The 26579-nt window shown below is 42.0% G+C and overlaps 1 protein-coding gene across 3 annotated transcripts in view; it reads left to right on the top strand.

Moving 5' to 3' along the window:
- Nucleotides 1-26579, top strand: part of LOC115778558 (uncharacterized) — a 90392-nt gene that overhangs the window by 29356 nt on the left and 34457 nt on the right. For all 3 annotated transcript variants that reach the window (XM_030726646.1, XM_030726648.1, XM_030726647.1), the window contains 3 exons: nt 15291-15390; nt 19807-19865; nt 22269-22333. In XM_030726646.1, the coding sequence (XP_030582506.1) occupies nt 15291-15390; nt 19807-19865; nt 22269-22333 (224 nt within the window). The remainder of the gene's footprint in view (nt 1-15290; nt 15391-19806; nt 19866-22268; nt 22334-26579) is intronic.

Genomic DNA, 26579 nt, shown 5'->3' with positions numbered 1-26579 from the left:
TGCAATGAGGTCCTCAAGGGAAATGACTGAAAAACATTTCTTTACAAATGAGTCTTATGTTACAGCATGTAGCTTACAGCTTTTGAAAAGCAGAAAGAGCCACTGAAGGCAGTTTGAAGATAGGCGAGAGAGGAATTAATCACAATATTTTAAACTTATTTGTTACTGCGAGAAAAAATATGAAAGAGAAATTTAATGCAAAAGATAATTTACAATGTATCAAGAAGAAACCAACTCTTATCAGAAAGTGACTACCTTGAACTTGTAAAGCCCTGCTGGCATAATAATGAAGACTTCACACGATGAAAAAGATAATTCATATTTAAAGTGTTATTCTAGCTAAACCAGGAGAGCAATGAAAAAATTTATATTGCACAGATACATTTTATAACCACAGACAAAAACAAGACAAAGAAGAGACGATGGAGAGAGATGAAGAAGAGATCAAACACGTATCGCAGCTTCCAAACTTCTGAGAAAATAATACAACAATTCTTTCATGTTCACACTCTGCTCAGCTTTAAAAACATTACTTCAGACTCACACACTCTTTGCTTTATATAACTTTTTTTCTCCAATTACTTTTCAGAGTTTTAAAGGGGGGGGGGGGGACGAACCGTACGCTCTGTGGATGCAAAGTGCTGAATGATGTCACCATAGTATTCATTACATTCAGTAAAGTTTTTTTTACATTTCTTATATCAAATATAATTTGTGATCTAAATGGAAAGCATCTATTAAACAGTGAAACACGCTGTACCTGCCACTGCAGAGGAAGGTAATATAGAAATTCAATCATACCATGTAGCAGCAAGTCTGAGTAACTCCTGAGAGAGGGAGCTGCTTTTGATGTGCATGATTTTGGGGAAAGTAGTGTATGCAAGCGATGATCTCCTGGCTCTGCTACGAGCAGTCACCTGATACCAGCAGAGCTGAGGATGCCGTTCAGAGGCTGCAGGTGAAGACTAGTAGGTGGAAGTACAAACCGGTCCTGCCATCACTTCTCATCAGAAATGTCAACTCACTCGTCAACAAGTGTAACGAGTTGGAGGCACTGGTGCGAAAACGACGACTCCACCAGGAGTGTAGTGTGTCGTGCTCCATGGAAACATGGCTGAATGAAAACATGACTGACTCCTGTGTGGACTCACCTGGCTGCAGTATCGTGCGGGCCGGGTAAGTCCAGGTAAGGAGATGAGCGGCAAGAGCAAAGGCGGGGTCCTCGTGGGCCACGCCAATGCCACTAAATTCAACAGGGGTCCTAGTGAATGACTGGTCCCTGAACACCACTGCGCTGTACAAGCTGCAGCTGAGCCGCCTCTTCTTCCTGCAGAGGCTGAGGGCCTTTGGTCTGTGTGATGAGATGCTGCATGTATTTTATCGCACTCCGGTGGCCAGCGCTCTCACCTCCGCTGCTGTGTGCTGGAGGGGCACCCCGACGGACAAAAACACCAAGCGGCCCGGTGATGGCAGGAGGCTGGCCTCACTAAAGACTGTGGTGGAGAGGGTCACATTGAACAAACTGAAAGCTGTAATGGGCAACAGCAGACACTCCCTACAGCAGCAGTGGCAGACGGCTCCTGTCATTGCGCTGCAGGTCTGAGCAGTTTAGGACGTCCTTTGTCCCCACTGCAAAAGACTGCAGTGGGGACAAAGATACTCAAATCATGATCTCTCACTCACACACATTTCACTTCCTGCTGCAATCTTTTATCCTGTTTTTATTGTATTTTTTATCCCTGTTTTTACCACTATTGGATCAGTTCATTTATTTATGGTTATGACTGGAGGAATGTTTGTTTTTAAATGGAGCTGCTTGATATTTGCATTTCCCCTTTGGGGGATACGTAAAGGATCTGTCGATCTATCAGTCACCTCAGTGGAGTGGAAATCGGCCAAAGAGCGTCGCCTACGTTGCAAAGCTTGAGCAGCAAAATTCATTATTTATTCTCATGTGGTCCAGGATTGTAGTAGTAGTAATAGTCCAAAAGACAAAATGCAGCCGCACAGGGGTGATGTGATTGCTTCATATAGAGATATTTGCATCATAAATCCACGTGTGATCTGAAAAATTGCTTCCTGTAAAGGATTTTTAAGGGGAATCATTCAGAGTGGAAATCAAGTGTATATAGAACAGCACAGATACAGTAACAGCAAAAGTTTCAGGAGTCTGTCACCTTCACATCACGCACTTTTCTACTTTGTCTTTATTCACTCCCTAAAAGTGTAGATGCTTGGTATATTTCTGATGACTGCAGTGTCACCATGAATGTTGGTTTCTGCAGCGTATGAAAGGTCACGCTGACAAAATGGATGGAGGTGGCACTCTGCACTTGTCACCGCATGCAGAAGCTTTATACTTAAGGAGCTCCCAGCGTGCATGTGGTGGTTTTGGGGCTTTTCCGGGTCAGTTCTTGGCATGTCAGCCTCTCAGTAGGTGCTCTTTAAAGAAGTTTTTAGGCTTGGCCCAGACTCCATTTAACACCGCCACCACAGCCCACAAGATTACACCGCCTCAGTGAATTGTACCTCTGCTGCTGGGAAATGGAGACGTTATGTTCGATTTTGGCCAAGCCGTTTATTTTCACCTTCTTTGTCATATCGCAAATAGAGAGGAGAAAAAAGTTATTCTACCCTGAGTGTATTATTAATTATGAATAGCTCTTACTTTTGGACTCCTTTTGAATACAGAAGTAGCACTTTATAACTGAAATGACTCAACAAGTAACCATATAAGACTGAAAGTGGGAGATGATCAAACTAATAACCACCAAATCAGCCAGTAAGGAAATAATTTGTGCTCATAGTCCAGATTGGGCCTTTACATTAATGCTATAGGTCTCAGCCAATCACAGACATGCAGATTTAAACAGTGCAGTTCAGCTGTTGCTAGTGTGACTTAACTCACACGATCTGAACCTGCTGGCAACATTTTTGCAACATGATAGTTTTCAGTAAATGCTACAGAGCTACAGTATACGAGCAGGCTGCTGCTGCAGATACCCGTTCATAGAGATTACTTACCTAGTGAAGGTCGTGGTTACTGGTGGTTTAGTTTAACACCCTTTCCAGCGCCACGCTGTATGAACTTCTGAAATATTGTATGAAATCTCTGAGCAGTCGCAGAAGGTAAGATGCAGCACTAAGATGAGTACCTGTCACTGTAGTGTTTATAGTCTACGTATCCAGACAGCGCTTCATTTAGAAACATGTTATTCTTAATTATAGCTTTTATCTTATGGGACAATATACAGTTCTTCCAATACAGTCAGCTAACAGTATCATTTCAGTGGCGGCTCATCATTCTGTGAGTAACCAAATCTCTGAATGTCCGTGTAATTGCAGCCTGTGTTTGAGACCAGCAAAACGCTGTCTGTGATTACGCAACGCAAGAAATTATGTTTTAAAATTTGCATTTAAACAATGTCAGGGATATCTGTTTTAGTTAATGCATGAAACTCATTAAAGGTGCCTTTTATTTCAGCTCTTTGTGTGGCACAGGAAGTCCCCAGTGTCTCTTCAAAATCAAATAGATGCAGATTTTTTTGAAATTGCAGCTAATCAGTGATAGAAAATACGAAGGTGTCCTTTTTGACTCGTCTCTACCGTTTCTCACTCTCCCCATCTTCCTAAAAATCACTTCCTAATTGGAAAAATAAATCTCTCTGGGAGGAGTGCATCTGCAGTTTCTCTTCTCTCCATTATTGTTGCTGAAGGTATTTTTATAATATTAATTCTTCCCAAGGACAGAAATTTCATTTTTTGTAGACACTGTAAATGTGTTTTTCTGCAGTTTATATTCCGCATTAGTTCAGCTTAATTATTGACGTATTGGCAGATGAGCTAATGCTGCAGGGATTAGTAACAGTGGAGATCGATGGCGGTGTTATTCAGTGTGGTCTCGCTGGCAGAGTGAGGTGCGGGCTTCGTGCTGCAGCAGCTCGCGCTCTTTTGGGAGGACACGTTAAAGATAAGTCCCACCTAATGTTGAACCTCGATGTTTGACCTTCAGTGTGCAGAATTATGACTGTCACGAGGTTGACAGAGGAGGAATTTGAGACCTCTCCACTAGTTTTGAAGCTCGTCCTTGTTAAAATGTAACTCTTTGAGGAGCTTCGTAGCTTAAACCTTTAAATGAAACAAGCATTCACTGTTCTGTCTACACAGCTCAGTTTATTTTATGTTTTAATTTTTATGGGAGGTTGTGGCTCAGGAGGTACAGCAGGTCACCCTTTAATCAGAAGGTTGTTGGTTCGATCCCTGGCTGCTCCGCTCTGCATGCCAAAGTATCATTGGGCAGAATACCGAACCCCAATGTGTTCATCGGAGTGTGTGTGTGTGTGTGTGTGTGTGTGCTTTGAATGCTTGGGTAGAGTAGAAAAGCAGTATATGACAACCATCTATTTAATGGAAAAAATTATAATAATTATTCATCAGACTCTTAAACATCTTTATTTATACCAGAAGCATTTTGTTAACAACAGGAAGCTATCACAGTGAGGTAACGTTGCTTATTCTTTACAGTTTTCTAAAGATGCCACTGTGCTGCACAGCTAATAATAATAATGTAAAATATTAGCAGTATTTTGTGACTGCTCAGTGTGTAGGATGCTGGAGTTTTCCATTGTGTTTAGTTTATTGCTTTTGGTGCCCTCTGATGAAGAAACATATTTCATACTAACCAAAATCACATGGTTCAAGTCCTCCTTTAAAAAGTCAGGTGTTAGATTTTGGTACAGATGAAACTTCTCCACGTGGAGTCGCTGGTTTGTGGGTTTGTGATGCGGTGGTTTGAACAAACAAAGGGTTGTGAGTTCAGACTCACCCTCAGCTCTTTGCTTCTTTACTTCTGCCTTATTTTTATTTCTCTCTGAATGAATCTCACAGGGTTGAAACCTCTGGAGTCGTACTAATTTCAGAATAGCATGGAAAAATTAGAAGGTGAAATAAATAAACAATTCTGCATGCACATTTTTTATTTGCAAAATGTGTACAATATATTTAGTTGGAGTCGAGTTCAACGGTAAATTGATAGCAATTTATTGCTTATTTACTGTATATTACTGGTCATTGCTAGGATAAATATTTATTTTTAACCTTTGCATTATTTATCATATAAATATAACATAAATATCTAAAACATCCTAAATAGTATGTTTGAGACTATGGGACTATAAGAATAAATGTAAGGGCTGTGGGAGAGCAGCTATCCAGACACCAGCATCAGATCAATGACGTCCCTCCAGAACAGAAGGCGTTCAGTGGAACCTTTTATGTCTCCCCAAAGAATCTTCTGTCCTTGAAGAACAATGGAGAAACCGCATGGATTGATTTTAGATTGCATTGATGGCGCACAAGTCCATAAATGCTCTCATGCACAAACCCACACTACCCTCAATTGAGTGTGTGTCACAGAGGTTGTGGTTCAATTTTGCTGTCATTACTTATTACATCACTGCGACTTTTAAAAGGAAATGGATAAAATCATCCCGACGCCTCACCGCGAAGCGCTTCCTCCGTGATGCTGTTTTGGAAGGTCGCTGTTTCCTGCACGCCCTGCAGATGGAGACGTACACACAGAGACTCCTTTGGATCGCACATACACGCACAGCGTGAAAGCAATGTGACCTAAAGCCAAACCCCAAATGGGGGGGTGGTAAGATTTAGAGGCTCAGTTCTGGAGGAGGGCGCTGAGAGCCCTTCCCTCTATTCTGCATCAATATGAGAGAGAGCCGGGCGGGCAAGGCCGACTGCACCAGAATAAAACACACTGTCGTCGAGCACCGTGCATTTATGGCCCAGCAAATGTGATTTTTCTCTTTATAGCTGAAATATTAATGTTTCTATCTTGGTATACTTAGAAAGAAAACAGCAGTTTTCAGGCCCTGAGCTGCCAAGATAGAAGGGCATGAAAGAGAGAGACCGGGGAATTTAACAAGTGATGCCTTTGCAAATAAAAGGGTGGATAAAGTATGACCTTCACTCAGTGACCACTGTAAAACATCAAAGCCAATGCAACAGACATAAAACTGTTTTTAAAGATTTTTTTTTTTTTTTTTTTGCCATATTTATTACAATAGCATACAGTGGTGTGCATTGGAACCTTATAACCTGCATTATTTGGTAAGACTGTAAAACAGGGCAAAGTGACTGAATATTGTACTTGCTAATCAATAATTAGAAAAACATAAGGCAACAAACAGTTCTGTAATTACTTAATTAGCCTCTCAGTGAGGCGCCTTACCACTTCTTGGTATTTTGTTCTAAAAAGGCTAAAGAGGGAGAGAAAGCTTGGTAGTTCATTTTGAGTCTGCATGTTTAAGTGTCCCAAACCTGCCCCGGTCTGTCATTGGTGCATGAATATTTTTGTGTAAGTGTTGCATGTGTGTAACAAAACCAGTATATGAATGCATACAGTCATGTGACGTGCTTTCAGTGACCATTAGAGGTTAAACTCTAGCAGAGATCTCAAATATATGTATTTTCCACATTTACAGGCAGTTTATAGAAAAAGTCTTTTTCAGCATTTACCAGGATTTCCAAACATTTTCAGAACAAAATCGGTGCTGGAGTCTCTTTGATTGTTTCCCTTCACAGGAGCATAATCCTAAATAAAGCCATCCATAATTTATTCCACATTGGAAACGGTGGCCTCGGGGAGATGTTTCTCCACTGCAAAAACCACTTTCACTTTGCATCTGGGCCTTTTTAAGTCAAATTTATGAAAAGTCAGTGTGAAACCCTGGCAGTAAACAACTTATGAAGTTGAGTGATGTTTTGAGCAGGCTTTAAATAACAGTTTGTTTTAGGGTCTGTGGAGAAGCAGAGTGAGGAGTATGTAAGTAGGCCCTGAAGGCATGTTGATTCAGATTGATTCTGGTGAGACAAAGTCCTATTTAAGGAACCTGACGGGCTCCAGACAGCCTACGTGTTCACGCCAGGGTGTGGTCATCAAAATTGTCTGTTCAATCAACTGAAATTCATTGTTACAATAATAATCACGGCTCCCTGGAAATGTTTTACTGTTGTGATCACCAAACACTTTTCTTTGCCTAATACTCTGTGACCAAATACATTCCTTCCACTTTAACTATCTGAAAGATGGATGGATGTTTAAGACTCCAGTTTGGTGTGTTGTCATCACAGTCTCGGTTATTTTGACCAGAGTTGGACAAACTGATCTTGCGCTGTTAGCCAGCTGGGTTGGTAAGTTGTTGGTAAGTTGTCACTGTGACATAAAATGATGCCAATTTTGTCTATTCAAAGAAGCCTGCAACTCTTAGTCTAATGAAATGCTGAAACAGCCCATGCTTGTCACTCATGGAGGCCATGCCCTTCAAAAAACAGAGTTTTAAGCTTTATTGCAATGAATCGGGTGAAGCCACCTCCTGTACTGAAGTCATGGGGGGGGTGGGGTTAGTTCTAGAGACTTAAGTTTCTACAAAGCTGTAAACATACAGTACCAGTCAAAAGTTTGGACACGCCTTCTCATTCAATGTATTTATTTCTCCTACATTGTAAATTAATACTGAAGTCATCCAGACTATGAAGGAACACAAGGAATCACGTGGATGGACAACTTCAGTATTAATTAACAATCTAGGAAAAAAAATAAAACCATTGAATGAGGTGTGTCCAAACTTTTGATTGGTACTGTACATCCATGGTAAAGCTGAGCATGGTAACTTGGTGTCTGTAGTTTGGCTCAGTTTGAGAGCCACCCTCCTGTGACTAGGGGTGGGAATCGAGAATCCCAGTAATTCAATTCCTTGGAATCGTTAGTCTGCTTGCTTAATGATTCCACTTATCGATTCCACTGACGTGAAGTCGCATTTACGTGATTACATCACACGCGCCTTATTTGGTTCGGAATATTTCCAACAGCGTCAGGACAGAAGCATCAAGATAAAAAGCATCACAAAATTATGTTCAGTGTTTCAGCAACAACAGCAGCAACTGTTTTACGTGCACTCTGCGCACACGCAGCAAACGCAAAAAGGCGGAGCCGTTATGAGACGGTGAGCTCGGATGGAGTGAAAGGAAACGTTTTTCTGGCGTCTAAAGCAGCATCGCTTTTTCCTGTAACCACCGTTCAAACCTTTACTTTGAAACAGCTGGAGGCAACCCTGTTTGGCTGTACTGCTGTCACTATACTGTATGAATAATCTCCGTCTCATGTAACATTTAGTTGGTGAGGACTGCCAGAGTCCGGCTGGCTCAGAGGCTGCTTCTCTCACACCTTGCAGTTGTATTTTATGTTAAAATGTTAAAATATTAATAGTATTCATTTTGAAAGAGGAATTCTTATTTTTTTATACCAGTTTTAATTTTGTTTTACTTTACATTAAAAAGAGTTAATGCAAACCAACCCATTTGCAGTATATTTTATTCACTCACCCAATGAGAGTCAATAAGTGATATCGATAATGGAATCGCTAAATTCTTATCAATTCCCATCCCTACCTGTGACATTTGAGGAATTGCAGTTTTTGGTATTCCCCAAAGTCTCTTGGTGCTAGATAGCTAATGTTAGCATGCTGTCATGTTAGCATGCTATCATGCAGCCCTGAGATGTGGAACAGGGTTTAACGTCACTAAACATCTGCATTACATTATTCTCATGGTGATTTCCTCCTCACTACCTTTCAAAGTGCCGTGGTGGCTGTAGGCTCTTGAGTAGTTTCATGCTTTGACGGCCATGTTGAAATTTTCACAAGAACATGTGAATTCACAGCAAGCAATCCTGCGTCCTCCTCCCTGCACGCTTCTCCAAACCAAAGCATTTACAAAAGTGAGACCTCTGTGCCTTGTGCTCTGGGCTGTGCAATAAAGGGCAGTTCTGCGCCGACCTGATTCCCCGCCACGTTTTTCACAGTTCATGTGTGAAAACTGCTTTATTCTTGTCCTGGCTGCCTGCTTTTGTTGCAAACTTGTGGTCGTCTTCAGTCAGGATGACAGACTGTGGGATGTTCCTCATGCAGCACGTATTATTGAACTTTACTTTTAGCTTCCACTCATGTCCTCTTCAGTTGCCAGGAAACACAAAAACTACACATGCTAAGTAAGAATGAAGTCACATGTGCTTTTCTCACATGGGACATCTCACTTTGTAATGAAAATAAATTCCCCGCTCTCCACCTCTCCTCCTCTCCATCTCTCCTCTCCATCTCTCCTCTCCTTCTCTCCTCTACTCTCCTCTCCTCTCCATCTCTCCTCTCCTTCTCTCCTCTCCTCTCCACCTCTCCTCCTCTCCATCTCTCCTCTCCACCTCTCCCCCTCTCCATCTCTCCTCTCCATCTCTCCTCTCCTCTCCATCTCTCCTCTCCATCTCTCCTCTCCTCTCCTCTCCATCTCTCCTCTCCTCTCCATCTCTCCTCTCCATCTCTCCTCTCCTTCTCTCCTCTCCACCTCTCCTCCTCTCCATCTCTCCTCTCCATCTCTCCTCTCCTCTCCATCTCTCCTCTCCTCTCCATCTCTCCTCTCCTTTATGTAATTTCATCCGAATCGATGTGCAGCTCCAGCAGCTCCTTCAGGCCTGACATCTGACTGATTGCTCCACACAAAAACCTGCAGCCAAATAAAATAACAGGGGAGCCCAAATGAAGTTTATGCACCTTGATAAGAGCTCTATTAAGTCATTGTGAAATAGGCCTGAATGTAGCTTTAGCCATTACATCAACCACACATAGCAATGCTGCACACACACACACTTTTAAATGAATCTCATGCACTGAGCTGTGGAATTATGTTTGAAGGTAGATTATTCACGGAGAATCGGCTACAATTTCACGGTTTTCTGGAAATAATTAGCGTGACATTTATTCAGGCTTTATAATTGGTTAAGATTCCAGACCCTCACCTCTAATAAAGTTGTCATTGAACCTTTAATTCTACCGACTCCCGTGGCAGCAGGGGAATGTTGCAGCCTGGTGCAAGGGGCTCAAATCACTTGGAAGAGGGCAATGTTGTCAGGTTTATGGTGCATTTGTGTTTGTGTGAGTCTGTGGAGTGACTAAGCAAAATATGGTTCATTATATTCATGAGACAATTTCTTAAATTATTTTTTAACTCTGTCTTATGTCATAGTATATAAGGTAATTTATGTGAATTTGTGTATGTGTACACCAATCAGGGATAACGTTGTGATCACCTGTCTAATATTGTGTTGGTCCCCTTTTTGCTGCCCAAACAGCCCCGACCCCTTGAGGCAGGGACTCCATTAGACCCCTGAAGGTGTGCTGTGGTATCTGCACACATGTTGGCAGCAGATCCTGCTCGTGCAGGTTGTGAGGTGGGGCCCCCGTCGGTTCAGCACATCCCGGAGATGTTTGGTTGGATTGAGATCTGGGGAAGTTAACACCTCTGTGCATTTGTGGATTTGTTTCATTTCATGTATGTGAAAGGGAAAACGGGAAAATTTAGATCAGAATATTATTTTGCACTAGTCAGACCCTCTGTGATGTATGGTTTGGAGACAATAGGCTGAGCTGAAGGTGGTTTTCATTGGGATTGACCAGGAGGGACAGGATTAAGAATGAGTACATCAGAGGGACAGTTCAGGTTGAGCGGTTTGGAGAGAAAATTAGCGAGTCAAGGCTGAGATGGTTTGGACATGTAGAAATGAGGGATAGTGGGAATAGTGGACAACGGATGTTGAAGATGAAACTGCCAGGCAGGAAGAAAAGAGGAAGACCACAGAGAGGGTTGGTGTGACAGAGGAGGATGCTGGGAAAGGGTGAGATGGAGGCAGATGATCCTGTGTGGCGACCCCTTAAAGGGAGCAGCTTAAAGAAGAAGAAATTAGCTGTCATTTATAGAACTGCTTTGAACTGCATTGTTTTTCATCATTGACCTTTTAAATAACGTCATAGTTTTTTTTAAATGATATTCTTTAGTACTAAAATGAGATCAAACAACTACACAATCATCTAAAACAGCTGAAAAATGTGCTGGTCATCCTGTGCTTTCTTTACACTCAGTTTCCTTTCTCCACTTTATGCTTTTTAGCCCATCCCTTTTCTTTCTCATCTCTAATTAACTTGCTGTCACTTTGTTTTGTTTTCGATTCATCTTTCCTTCCTTCACATCAGTTTTTTTATTTCCCGTTTAAAGATTTTGCCGCCTCTTTGTTCTTCAGAAAAAGTGCACGCAGCGTTTTTGGGCCCAGTTGCTCTTGGAGTCGTATTATGTTTTTTTTTTGCAACAAACGAATCCCAATTACTCATCTCACTAAATGTCAAACAGATTTGTGACATGACTGTTGTCGTTAAGTGGTTCCTCTTGAGGTTCCAGTGTGGATTTTGTCTTCCGATTCTCAGCCTGAGACGGAAAATGTCAACAAAAGTTGTCAAATCTTCTTTAATGCTGCAGAAGTGAAAATTGGGCATCACAAATACTGGAATTACATGAAATTGGAGTTTTTCATTTCTTGAATTTCTTTTGTTGAAAGCCGCCATCATTTTCTCCAAAGCGTAAACAGGAAACCCAGTTTTCAGAATGCGTTTGTGGAACGAGTGACTTTTCTGTGGAAATAATCAAACAATATCCTCAAAACATTCATCTGTATTTAAAAACCAAATAAAAACACCAATGAGCATACGCTACATCGTAGTATGACAAAAGATTTTCTGGGCATAAAGCTGCAGTAAAAAAAATTTTTTATAATAACAGAATTTAGATACTGCGTACAGTAAGTACAGCAGCTGTGAGGAGTTTTTAGCATACTGTAAATATTTTGTACTTCAAAAGGCCAAAAATGACATGTTGTGAAAACAGCACACCTCAACCTAAACTGTGTGGACACATCATCTCTGTGCTGGATGAGGCCTGGGGGGGGGGCTTCGACCTGACCTTTGACCCGACCTTTGACCCCTCCTTAAAGTGTGCTTCGTTCACTCTCTCTGTGAGCATCCTGTTTTATTGGAGGTTACGGTCAGTGCTGGGAAAATCATTTCTTTAAGATTTACACAGTTCTAAACTGCTCTGTGTTTCTGTGCAGCAATTTTTCAAAATTGCTAAAATGCATTTTCTTGAACCCTTCAGCCCTTTTCTCTAAACTGTAAACACAAAGCACAGTTTTCAAACTCCATTCAGGAACCGCCGACTGTTCCAAGACAATCAGACCTGCACATCATCACAACACCATCACTGAGCTTTCACAGCACGCTCCTGAAAACAGATTTTTTTCTTTTTTTTTTTTGCACTGAAAAGTCCAAGATTTCCAGAAATGTGTCTTAATTCTGGAACTGTCTAAACCTGAACAGCGACCTGCCTCTGGAAACATCAGCTCCTGCTTGCATTAACCACGTGTGAAATTGGTTTGCTTTGTAATTGTAGCTTCAGCGCTAAAACGAGGCCACTAGTAAACACTTTCTAGGCCAATAATATTGAGAATAAGAGGTCAAAAGCAGCAGAGAAAGCGGTGGCTGTGGGTTGAGCTCATCATCAGTCATGAGATGAGGAGGGGGGGGGGGGGGGGGTTCAAATGGTTCAACCAAATCTGAGCTGCTCGACTGTTACAGGTGTAATGTGGGTATTTTGAAAGGACAGGTGCCGGTGCTTTAACCCTACTGTTGACGTATTTTGATAATAGGGAGTCTCTGTTACTAAACTATTTCAAATGTTTGTGCATAACTGCAATAAAACTAGCAAGAAGCTCATTGTTCTTCATCTGGACGTCAGACAGCTCATGATGTTTCCTCTAGATTTGCTGATGTTGGATTAAAGACAGAGTCTAGATGGGCCGTGCAAAAGTAGAATCAATGACTACTTGCTTTTTTGTGACTCCTTAAGCTACCCATTTCTATTGTAATGTTGTGGCATCTGCATTCACCCTGCCCATCGTAGTGCTCCACGTGGGCCTTTTGTGAGCCGGCTTGCTGTTGCAATTTTGTTTCTGTTTCTGAAATGTTCAGTTTGTCCACTAACACCTCCGACTGTGCTGCATAAAACTTTCCTTTGCTGTCTTTGCTCAGTCTGTGCTGCCATGTTGTTTTCTGAAAATTTGGACTTAAATTATTTGGTTGGATGATGAGCAGGGGCGGCTCTAGGATCAGACCTTTAGGGGGGCTTGGCCCCCAGTCACCATACATACACTGCAGTTAATATATTCATAATATAAAAGTAGTTAATAAATAACTTTATCACCGTGGGTTTTATCCCACAAACTATCTTTTTGAGAAGTAATAATGCAACATGCTGCTTGCAAACACATTCAGATCATGTCAGCTCTGCAAACCTCAGTTTATTTTAGGTCCACATGTTATTTTCAAAGCAGCCTCATTCATGGGCTGTAGTCTCTCAGAGTAATTCAGAGTGAGTCATCAGTTTCAGTGTAATACACCTGTTTCAGGGTGAAACCTGAGGCAGCAGCTCAGTCATGATGATCAGTTTTTGTAGTTTGGAGCAGAGCAGATAATAGGAGAAACATGCAGTCCTTTAACCACACAGAGCCAGTTCACCAAATCATCCAACAGTTAAAGCAGCATTATTCAGCACAGACACTGGATAATCAGACTGACTGTCAATACACTTGGACAAGAAGCAAACTGAACACAAACCCTGCCTTTATTTTGCAGACCCAACACACAGCATTGAGTACATCAGCTCCAGGAGTGAAGAATAGCTTTGGTGTGAGTAAGGCAAATAAAGTACTTGAGGCCTAACTCGGCCTAACTCGTTATAAGAGGATATATATATATATATATATATATATATATATATATATATATATATATATATATATATATATTAGGGGTGGGACTTTAACGCGTTAAAAATTTTAACGCATTTTAATCGCACTTTGCACCGTGGAACGTTTCTCAGTGCACGAGTTCCCGGCATACAGATTATATCGACGCACAATGTCCAAATTAGGGGCTGCATCCTGCGAAGGACCCGGCCCACGTCTTTCGCAGCCCACAAAGGCCGGAAGTGAGCAGCTAGCCTTCATATCAGCTGCCGTCACCTCTGCGTAGCTCATGTCGCCTAGCAACCGTGAGTGCGAAGCCCAGCTGTGTAAAAGCAGCTGTTAAACGGAGAACGAACTTTTTCTCCTTTTTGTGGTTTAATTTTAAGTCTTTAATTCAAAATAAGCTGTTAAAACAAGATTAACACACCCAGAATGGCTGACTGAAGGCAGATCCCCGGAAGCGACCGGTCCCATCCAACCACCGGCCAATAACCCTCCTCAGTCCAACATGGAAACTCCCGTCAGGCATCAGAGCAGCTAAGATGAGCAGGCACGTGGTAGATGGAGCAGTCACTGGAGACTGTAAGACCAGACTGACCAACCTGTGCACCGCCTGGATTGACTACAAGAAAGCCTGTGACTCGATGCCGCACACATGGATCCTGGAATACCTGGAACTGTATAAGACATACATATATCCAGGGCAAATATAGTATAATATTAGAAGACTGTGTCAGAAAATAATACTGAAAAGCAATATTAATACCACTTTTACTAAACTATAGTTAATTTTAGGGGGTGCTGAGATTAAGTTTAATTAAAAGGGTCTGAACTCGCCTGTGATGAACATGTCAGCACATTTTCGATTCCTGACGAGGTTCTTGTTTGCTAAACAATTTTGTGCTGCTCTTGGTACGTTGCCTTGGTCACCACTGAAAAGAACTGGTACACCTGTGTTTATAATTTTGCATATTATTAGTAAATCAGCCCCAGAACTTCCCATGCCCATCTGTGCTTTTTCCCACCTGCTAATTTGCCCTGTGTAGTAAAGTATTTTAGTAATTCAGGAACACTTAATATGTGAAATATTAGATGAGAGGTAGGTCCAGCACTAAAGAACAGCCACGATTGTCTGTTTGCTGCTATAATGCTGGTGCCCTTCACGTGTTTTGTTTTTTCCTGTGCAGACCTCGTGGTTTTGGCTTCACAAACTGCCACAGCGATGCTGAAAGTTTGATTGTTATACAGAAGAGTTGGTGCACTGAATGTGAATATAAGCTTCCAGCCTGCTCGGTCTCCAGGGTTCACAAGTTTAAAAGATTAAAAAGGCACTTTGGTACCTACAGCAGCGCAGGTGCACTGAAACAAACCATCCAAAGTCCTCATGCACACTTTGTTTCAGAGTTAAAAAAAAAAAAAATGCTTCTGTGATATAACGGCCCTGTTTTGTTTGAGTTACTGTGAAAGAATTAATCATCTTCCTGCTCAAAGAAGAGCTTGATGTTTGTCTTCTTTTGTCTCGAGCTGGGGGGAAAAAATCCTTACTGCCTGCGATGTAACAGAAGGCCTGTGTTTGTGTGTTCATCTGTGCGGCTCTCAGGTGGCTGTGACATTTGCAGTGGGGTCAGAGGTCGGCCTTCAGAGCAGCAGTGACTTCAGTCAGATGGGGAAACCTTTCCTAATGGGCACAGTGGCTCTGGGTGAGTGTAGCTCACTTTCTTCCTTTTTGTCTTCATCTTTTTATCATTGTGTGTTTGTGGCCCTTTTTCCAGTCTGTGGTTTTACTCAGGAAGCTGAAGCTGGTGATGGTCTGACTTTCCATTGCAGCTGCTCCCAAAATGACTTCACTGGAATTTCATTAAACGTCCAAATGAACAGATTATCACCTACGAAATGGGAACACAAGTTATTTAAATGTGTTTCAGGTGTAACCAGAGCATACCTGCCAGCTCCGGGCAGTAACCCATTCTGCAGTTTCTCCCACAGGTTTTGTGTTCCTCTAATGCCACCCAAGTTGCCAGATTGTCTGTGAAATTTACACATACACAATTCACAAACTGTGCAAAAGTCTTAAGCCACTCCTCATTTCTGTGTTTCTCTGACCTCTGACTTTGTTGTTAAGCCACTTAACACTGATTTATGAATCATTAAAGCATAAAAAAGGCACCTTAACTCACAGAGGAACCAGTGCTGTGTCAACACATAACAGACAACTTAGCAAAGAAGCAATTTTAAATTGTATCTTTAGACACTTTGTTACTATCTGTTGTTAAAGTATATAATTTGTTCCTACTTCTTTAGTTTAATCTGTGAAAAATGCCAAAGATAACACAGTTTGACAGACATAAAATTATATTGATTCCTAAATAAATATTAGGTAAACATCTCAGCATGTCAGGTATGTTCTTAAAACAAAATTGAGGAAACCGGACGAACACGGAAGAAGTGTCCTAAAAAGATAAACAGCTGATGAAGCTGATGTCTTTAAGAAATAAGAAAAAAAATCAGCAGACCTGAAACAGGATCTGAGAGATGCATCTGGCTCTTCAGTTGATCGATCTACTGTTCGCCGAAACCCCATCAGAAATGGTCTGAGTGGAAGGGCGGCTGTTAAGAAGCCCTTCTTTAATAAGGGAAATGGGGAGGAAAGGCTGAGGTATGTTAAATTATGCAAGAACTGGACTGAAAATCAGTGGCAACAGATGGAGCGATGAGTCCAAATTGGAAATTTTTTGGTTCAAATCATCATCAATATGCACAAAGGAGGTCTGGATAGACATAAAACAGTGAGTATCTACAGCTATATGCAAAACATGGTGGAGGCTCTGTTTTTGTTTGGGCTGCACTTCAGCCAGAGGTCAAAATTGATGGAATTATTGAAGCTACCATCAGGTTTTGATCGACCATGAAATACCTGGAAAGTGTCTGAGTGGCAGCGTCTTAATGTTTCAGCATGACAATGATCCCAAACACTGGAGAGAAAACCACAATGGAATGCTGTCAGTCATGGACTGGCCTCCTCAGAGCTCGGACCTCAACGTTACTGAAGCAGTGTGAGATCATCTCGTCATAAAACAGAGCGAAAGGCAGCCGGCATCCATAGAAGGAGGTTTGGAGCGTCCTTCAAGATGTGTAGAGAAGAAGGCCTGCAGAAAGTACCTGAAAGGTTTTCTTAGGCTGCAAACACAATGGAAGTGATTTACTCATCGCGCACGCTTTGAAACTGCCAAAGCTGAAGTTGCTCACCTGAAAGTTTATTTATACAAACAGTTATTTCACCTGAATTCAGCTGAAGTGGCCAAATCTCATTCATGGTCTCTGTCACCGCGAATCCCTTCCAGTGTGTGTTGGAGAATAAAGGTGGTCGTACAAAATGCTGACTTTCAAGCTTTTCCATGAATGTCTGCACATGTTTCAATAAACTGATGCATCTACTTCCCATTTTTTATGGCTCTTTGGAAACATTACATTTGGCAGGTATCCCAAAGCCGCGGCTGCACCAAGTAGATCTAGTCAGCTCACTGACACGGAGCTGGTAAGAAGTATCTGGGAGCAGGACCATAGAAATCACAAACCGTACCTTATTTAGCTCCTATTCAACCTTCATATCATGTAGAGGATCATGGAAAGCTATGAGCCGGGTCTGGATGAGCAGTTTTCAACAGTCTTCGGTGGAAGAGTCCAGTTTCAAATCCTGAAGACTTTTACTGTGACGTCATGAGTGGTCTGGAGACTGGAACTGTGGTGTGTGCAGAGTATCATCAGGTGCTGATGAAAATGCACTGAAACACAGGAGTGTTTTTTTTTTTTAACTCACCAGCACAATCAGCTTGTCAGCTGCTGTATTCACCAGATTTGCCTCCCTGTGACTTTAAAGTGAAAGTTGAGCTGAAGGAGCACCATTTTGACACACTGGAGGAGACGCATGCACACACACACACCCTGCACGGCCAAACAGACCACGAAAAAAGGGAAAATATTCAGAACACAGAGAACCGAAGCACAAAACTGAAATCCAAACAGTTTTCACCCTTAATCATTAAGTTTTCTTAGCTTTTTCTAATCTTTTGTAATGCTTTCTACAGTAAAATGATGCAAACACATGAAGTGCCAGAAAAGCCAAACTTTCATCTTTACATCAAAGATGTTTCTTAATTCGGGGAATTAAGAAAATACGAACGGCTGCTTCTGAAGTTCATTCCTCGTCTAAATGCAGTTTTCTTGTTGCGGAGAGCTCGTACATGATGTTTGTTCATTACTTAAACCTGGGAACCAACACCTGCTGTCTACAGAGAATATCAGATAATTCTTCCCTTTAGAATAAGAATTTGTAAAGAGTGAAGCTGATTAGGTACCTTTAAAAATAATAAAATACTCAAATGCATCAGCTAGTAACTGATGGTTGCAGAGGAAAATAAAGTACTTGTATGGAGCTGTGGTATCATGGTTGTCCACCCTGATTTTGCTCTTTGTGACCTCCATATATCCGGTCTGCTCTTTCACTCTCTTCAACTTTCTCTCCTCAGAGTGAAGCCAAAGTAGTACTTCAGTACTTTACCATTAAAGTAATCGCTGCACTTTATCTTATGCTTTCCTTTTCAGAGTCAGCATCTTCTGTTTAGCAGCACAGACTTAAATATGAGACTAAAGTAAGCAGAAGGTGGAATATCCCAAATCGCGTTCCAACAGAAGTTTGAGTAAGCTCAGCCTGAAACAACCGTTAAGACGTACGGCTCAACAGATGGAGGTGGCTGGATGGGAAGAGTGACCTGAGCTTTGGTCTTTGTATGAGTGCGTAAGTGAGTGTGTGTTTGAGTTTGCAAACCACCAGCAAGTGCTCTGACTTCCTAAAGTAACTGCAACACATCAGCTGTGGCAGCCTAAGGGGTGATCGCTCTGTTTCATTAGCATCTCTGTGACAGCTCCGACTGTACTTCCCACCAGCTTCCATTACTTCAGAGAGCCATTTGAACATGCAAACTGCCAGCTATGACAGCTGCTTTGCAGTTTGTCATTGCTAGTTGTGTAGAGCAGTATATAGAACAACTTTAAATCATTTTCTCAAGATTAAAAATGGATTACTTTTTCCTTTGAATTCTGGTCAGGATTTTAAAAGCCTCTGAAACAACGTTCAGGCTGTGGTGCGACTCTAAAACTACCCCTCAAGTGCTGCTCAGCAGGGTGGGGCCTATTTCACTGCTACCTGTGGAGACTCAGTCTTCTAAATTGAACTTTTAAGGGAGAAAGCACCACAGTATTAAAAAAGTGAACTACAAACAAGGAAGAAAGCTGTAATTTTGTAACTCATTGACAGCATTGTGGTGCAGTGGTTAGCACTGCTCCCTCACAGCAAGAAGGTCCTGGAAATCCTGAGGTCAAAATGGGAGATGCTTCCACGGGTGGTCGAGAATAACAGAGCTAAGATCCTGTGGGACTTCCAGATAGAGGAAGAAGGTCGCAGTAATACCGTACCAAGTGACGGCAACATCAAGAAGAAGGAATGCGAGAAGCTCGATAAATACCAAGGACTCAGAGAGGAGCTGGAAAGGATCTGGAGGATGAAGGTAACAGTGGTCGCCTGTGGTAATGGGATCACTCGGGGCAGTGACCCCCAAACTGGGAGAGTGGCTCCAGCAGATTCCAGGAACAACATCTGAGATCTCCGTCCAGAAGAGCGCAGTCCTGGGAACAGCTAAGATACTGCACAGATCCCTCAAGCTCCCAGGCCTCTGGAAAGCTAAAAATAAAATCAATCATCTAGTGGATAGTAACAATAGGTCAGGGGTTCAAATACCAGCCAAAACATGCATCCAGTAAGGGTCCCCAGTATAGTGCCCCCCCCCCCCCCCCCCCCCCCCCCCCAAAAAAGGAAAAAAGTGTGTATATATAAAATAGAATTTTTTGTTTGTTTTTTATTAAATGTGGGTTTTTTGCTGTACTAGGGTAACACTGTTACGATGTGTTATTTCAAAGAAACCTGTTGAGGTCTTTTCTGTGTCTGTCCCTCATATTAAATCTCAGCATTTCTGTCCTGTGGAACAGTGAAAGAAGCCACAGATGGAGGTATCAGATGAACCCACGAGAGTCACGTGCTGCTCTGTTTTTGGTCTCGACAGGTGGGATTGTAAACGTGATGCCTCTGCTTTTCTCGCAGATCTCACACAACAAAACGCAGGTAAATCTAATCTTAGGAGTGCACCTGGCACTGCCCGCTGATTTGTAGAGTCGCTGTACTGAATTCAGAAATGCCTCAGGAAACACGCTGTTAGTATTCTTCGACATTAGCAGAGAGATCAGTACGAGAAGTAAACTAAAGCTTTGGGGGAGAATTGGAAGTGAAAGGCTCTTAAACGAGTGGTCAGCCATATTATTCTTCTTCTACCGGCAGCTCCTGGTATGAATTTCTTGCACTGCAGCAAAAATGTTTGATTAGGAACTATTCCTTAGATTAACTAACTATATAATTGATACAAGTCCTTTTAACACAGATGCAAATATTAAATGAATATTCTGTTTAAAGCCTTTTTTTTAATCCAGCGTATTTTACCATCATTTTACATCTGAATCAATAATAGCAGCAAAAATGGTGACGAGGCTGATTGACAGGTCAGTTATCAATAGCTCGTTTTAAGAGGAGAGATTTGTCAACAGGAGTACAGGAGTACTAGTGTTGTGAAGGAATAAAATAGACTGTTTTACTCTTATTTCATTTTAATACATGCTTTAGATATTAGATCCATGCAGAAGGCCTTGTTTTTACCGCAGTCAGACATTAAACAGCTTTTAACTTGCCAGCTCCTCACTGTAAGGGTCATGTGATAAATGGCATGTAAGAAAAGGACGGTTAGACTCACAGCGGGGAAGTTGTTGTTTGGTGTCCTCAGTCCTGCATCCTCTAACCAGGCGACTCGCTCCCGTGAATTACATTATTCTAGCGTTTCCAGTGTTGCAAGCGAGGAGAGGAAACTTCATTCTGGTTTCTGCTTTTGCATGTGAAATAACTTCAGCTAATCAGATCTCCAGTCTGTCTGCAGCAGGTCTAAACAGCATCTTTCTTAGAGACAATGTGCTTTGGTGTCAGATCTCGTCTATTTGACTGGCGGTAGTCATCGCAGTCAGAGTGGGCAGGATTCGACCAAAGTGTGTCTGCTCCCTCAAAGGTAGACAGTTAAATAATCCATCAAACCGTTAATGGATTATTTAGTTGTCACGTTTCAGAAATCTGCAACCACAAACTTTTTGTTTGAACTTTTTAGATAATAATGAGCTGTGGCTTCTCCCTCCAGCTTTGTAACATTATTTAATTCTCACTAACGTTTGCACTGTAGTCTTCCTGCAATAACTCCAAGATTCCTCCTTAAGCTTTGTCACATGACACATCTATCGGATTCATCTTAGCCATTTAGAATAACAGCTGAAAGTTACAGGACATTGCAGCTGCTTCCAAACACATCCATCCAAAAACAGGGAAACTAGGGCCCAGGCTTAAAAATAAAGAATTCTCAGCAGGTATTGTTTGTGGAAGGAAAAATTCAGGTTCCTGACAGGCAGCTAACCCTACCTGCAGGATGGGTCAGTCTTTATTGGTCAGGTCAGAAGTAATGCTGTTAGGTCACAGCTCTTTCCCAGCCACTCAGTCCAGTCTTCTGCTGGCCTGGCTCGTGTCTATGAATATTATCTAGATACACGCAAAAGCATTTATTAATATAAAATAAGAGTAACAGGGCTTATATAGGGTATTAAAAAGGAATGAAATAAAGTAGCAGCATGTTTCTGCTCATAATGCCTGTGAGGACAAAACTGGCAACAAGTTTTGAGGAAACGTGCACTTATGAAATACAGTGAAGCAAACTGCAGAAATCCCATTCATTACGATAAGATGAAAACTTCCTGTATCTGATAAACTTTATTGATAAATAGAGACGAGTCACACTTCCATACATTTGCTGCACTTCTAGAAAACGTGTTAAATAAAATACAGATTGATGCTTTTTCCATTTATAATATGTAACATGTAACTAACATGTTTCCATCACACAGCACTCCAACTGCAAATGTGCATAAAGTCAGAAGAGTGGAAGCACACTTGCCTCTTTGAGGATTAAAAGGCACTCTGATGTAAATGTCTTCATATCACAGTGTGTCTGACTGCAAGCCTGCATTTATGCTGCTGTCATTTTTCAGCGCCATTGTCAGAATAACACACGATCCTTCATATAAACAGCCACCTTGGTGGTAACATCTCTTGAAAGGATCTCTGTGTTTGAGGCCATTGTTTTGAATGTTACTTTGTTGCATATTTTGCTGTAAGTGTAAACAAAGGCAAAGTCAGAGCCACAAAGTGCGCTCCCTCGCTGCCATTGATCAGCCTTAAAGAGTTCTCCTCAGCATCATTTAGAGGAGGTGACTGGAAGGGTAACTGCAGCCAAATGAAGCTTGCATTCGATGAACTCACTATTATCAGCTTTCACTGGTATTATTTTGCAGTTATAAGATTATGCTGCCTTATTGTTCTGCACAATTCTCCTGTAACACTGCTCATGTGGGCTATCGTGTGCTCTTTTGTCTTCACGCTCAGATCCTGTGGTTTCGGAGGGCGGTGATCGGAGGCCTGACAACCTGCACTGTGCTCAACATCCTCTGGTGAGCACATTACTCTTTAATTGGCCGGCTTCTTTATTAATACTGTCCAGATAGTGGGTGGCACAATGATATCACGGTTGGCACCTTGGCCTCAAAGATGCTCTGGTCTCCTCCCAGTCATGCATGACTGCGTGTGATTATGTGGTGATTCTGAGTTGGCCGCAGCTCTCTCTGTTAGCTCTGTGATGGACTGGCATCCGGTCCAGGGTACCTTGCCTTGAGTCCCATGTCAGCTGCTCCAACCACACAAAACCCTGGCAGTATAAGAGAGAAAAGCATGTGTGGACTATCCACTCAGTTAATAGTTGTAAGCTATAGCCTTATATTTAATTATCCTTTAGCTCCTTTCTCTTCTTTTTGCAGTCTCTGTGGAAGTAAATTGCTTTGCCAGTACTTACTGCAATTTAAGACAAGCAGTTGGCACTTGACAGCATCGGCATTACCAGCTTTTCTGCTTCTTAACTATGACAGAAATTCTCTTCCCTCTGAAGGACCATCTGGTGTATTATCACCCGGAGAGCACCACAGGATCCTGGACTAATTCTGTGAACAATGGCCACAACCTGCCCACAACCTACCCTCAGCCTGGTGGAGGGTCAGGGATTATGGAGGCAGGGAAATGTGGAGGATCTTTAAGGCACAATCATCATTAAGCTTAGTTCTCTGTAGCTTCCAGGAGGTCTTGATTTTTTTTCATTTGTGGAAATTGTTGCAATTTATCATAATTTTGTTATTAGTTATAGAAAATGAGCTTTTACTGGGTAATTCGGTATAAATAAGGAATAAGTGGCTGCGAGGCTGCCTTCCTTAGAAAGTCTGAAATAGTTCATAAAGAACTATTTAAGCTACATGCCAAATGTCAGCTATTATAAAGCTATATGTGATACACTATGACTGACATTATGAACAGATGGTCACACATGGCCACAGTGCAGGGTCACGTACGTCGGCTATGGAGGCAGAATCCTCGAGACCTTCAGCAGACGTTTGAAGAGAGCAAAGAGCAAAAGCAAGGACGGTGGCCCAGAGTGAAAGAAGGCCATCTGGCAAAATAAGCATCCACAAAGGACTTGAAATGCACCAGAGAGCACAAACCCTCCACTGTCTATTGAAGCCCACTTTGCAGCTGAAGAGTCAGGTGCATTTAGGGAGAATGTTTAGCCTGCCCTTTCCTGCTCGCGACACAGAAACAAGCCTCAACAGGATGGAGTTTGGAGTCAGGCTGCACCTGGTGTATATTTAAGCTGGTATTTAACTTCTCTCTGCTCAGTAAATAAGCCTGGAAGCACAGTGAGTGATGCAGGCTGCCACAGTGTGGTTTCCCACCGTTACAGAAATATATTCTGCTGGAGTATCATCCGAGACGGTTTGATCGTATCTGGCCGTGCATGCATTTCTGTCCATTTGTGAAAAAAAAAGGTGTTTATTAAGAGGAAAAAGTGGAGAAATGTAAAGGAGCACTGACATACCTGAGTCAGTTCATTAGTTATGAGGATTTTCTTTATCTGCTTGCCTTATGGGCAGTCTAGGATACAGCTAAGCACTCCTGTAAAGGTCAGGATACTCAGTCTCTCCCTATTGTTTTTCAAATCTGCCTCTTAGGCTGATTTCTGTCCTCGTTTCTTCTGTGTTGCAGTGCTCGATGATATCATCTCATTTCACAGCACATTTGAATGCGCTAGCACTCCAATTTTAAACCAAACGAGGGAGGTATGCATGTTGCAGTATCCATCAAATGTGTCCTGGAAATCGTCGGGTTTGGCAAGGTAAACGTAACCACTGCTGCCTGAGATGGTCTCTGCACACACATGACAAATTTCACTGAGCTACAACCCACAATTGGTTGCATCTGACCTTTGGTGTACTTTACTGATCGGCTTCTGGCAAAACAACTTGCAGCAGCTCCACACAATAAGTCTCTCTCCTCTGGGATGCTTCTCTAAGATTTATGAGCTACAGGCAGCATTTTTTTTTGTACTTGTTGTTTTGTGTTCAAGCTACACACCAGATTCTGAAAGCAGTGTTGCGTGGCAAAGTAATGCTTTATAATAACGTTTTTTTTTTTTTTGCACAGGGGAGCTCCATTTATTGTATCATGATAACATTTCAGAGTTATTTCAAACAGGTTTGCTTTTCCTTCCACATGTATAGATCCCTTTGGTCACAACATGTGCACTGCAAAAACCTAAACTCAGCTTTTACCTTTAGTTTTATGAATGCACCCTCAGCTGTTATATTTCACATGGGTGCTGCTCTCTAACAGGGCTTTAGAATGCATTGTAGCACAGACACCAGCATTTTCATGCAGCTCTGAGGTTGTTTCCTCCGCTGTACTGGTTGAGTGTGACTGTAGGCCCAAGTGAGAGGAAATGCAGTGCATGGTAAGATAGTTTGGCAGTGCTAATCCTTTGCAGCACTGCAAATCTTCATGCCAAGAGGATTTGTTTTAAATGTGTGAACCCAGTTTATTGCAGCCACTACTGCAGGTCACCACCCAACAATGTTTCTTTTGCCTGCAGTCGTCTTACTGATGGGAAATAAGTCACACTGAGATTACTTTATGCAGTCTGAGGGCTTTTCTCACAGAGGTAAACTAAATTTATTTGGTCTGTTCGCAAGAGTTCAACTTCAGTTTGTCATGGAAAATCGTGTTGCAGAGCAGTGCTATAAACCATCTCTGACACATCGGGGCACGGACACAGGAGCTACGCAGCGTACTGTTGGATCAGGCGTGGGGACATTAGCAGTGTGTCCATCAGGCTTCGGTATCAGGATTGTTCCAGGCGACCCCCGAGTGCTCAATCCGATCTGAGCAATGTGGAGGCCGGGCCAAATTCGGAGCCCAGTCTGGTCAAGCTGTAATCCTGAGATGTTTTTGCAGTTGTAACTGGCTGCATCATCCTGCCAAAAGATGCCACTGCCGTCTGAGTGTGCCACCGCCATGATCCCTCATGGGGATCTTGGTCTGAAACTCTGTGAAGGGGTGTTTATAAAGTAACTTCCACAAAACTATGGTTTACTAGCTGTTATTGCAGCTGTTATTCACTTCACCTATCAGTGGCCTTAACCAGTGGATGGCTGGATGGCTGGATGGATGGATGGATCTCTCTATCTATGGTAAACTTTTATTTTATATTTGTTTCACAAAAATTGACATGTTGAAGCCATTTTTGTTTTAATTTAGGTGATTATGGCTCATAGCTCATGGAAATCTGACTTCCAGTATCTCAAACTATTATATATTAATATAATATTTAATTACAGGTTTAAGTAAATTTCTATTTAAATAGTATAAATTGTGTGTATCTGTGTAGTAGAGTGCACACAGCCACACTCTTGGGAAAGATTGCTGACTTGTCAGTTGTCTGCATGATGATCAGCGACACCCTCCATAAGGAGGGTAAGCAGTGGAAGGTCAAAGGGTGAAAAGGGTGCTGCATTAAGGCACATTAATGGAAAGCCAAGTGGAAGGAGCAACAGGGATGAACACAACTTTGATGGTTGTGGTCAGAAAACACCATCAGGCAAATGAACTGTTTCCATTTAGATACAAATGCTACAGTTTCAATAATCAGTCGGTTCACTTTGAAACTTTGAAACAAAATACTGATGCAGAACGGTTTCAGGTGTGCAGCCAGCTCTTTTTTTGCCACTGTGATAAATCTCAAACCGATGTAGAATTTATTAAACAAATTAACAGAAAACTTCATCATGTGTGTCGTTGGACGGCTGAAGGTTTCAAACATGGTCATCGTGATATTTGAAAGCTCAACTGATTTATTTGTTTCCTGGAAGCTTAAAGTTTAGTTCTCTCGTCGGCCGTCTGGTGTTTTCGTTCACAGATGCAAATCTGCTCTCTTCTCTCTGCTCTCTTTCACCTCTCTCACTTATCACACTACTTCTTTTTGGGGTCCTGTTCCTGCTTGACGTCCTGGTAAGCAATTTCCTCTGCCTCCATTTTTCAGACCATAATTTTGATTGATAATTATCGTTGGGGACATAATTCTGTTGAGCCACCCTGCAGAGTGAAAGACTAGTAGAATAAAATAGAAATGGTGTGTTGTTGGGTGCATTCGAGCGTAGCCACAACAAATGAATGGATAAATCTCTCAGAGCTGCACTCGGCACCGCCGATTCAAAGAGGCCGAGAGTCGGTGCCGCAGAGAGGGGAGAAAACTTGCTTGTTCGTGACTGGCTTTCTCTTTCTCTGCAGCTGAACTTCACGGCCTTTGGTTTCAAACAAAGA

Source organism: Archocentrus centrarchus, chromosome 4, assembly GCF_007364275.1.
Source record: "Archocentrus centrarchus isolate MPI-CPG fArcCen1 chromosome 4, fArcCen1, whole genome shotgun sequence".
Taxonomy (NCBI): Eukaryota; Metazoa; Chordata; class Actinopteri; order Cichliformes; family Cichlidae; genus Archocentrus; species Archocentrus centrarchus.
This window is presented reverse-complemented; position numbering and strand designations above follow the sequence as displayed.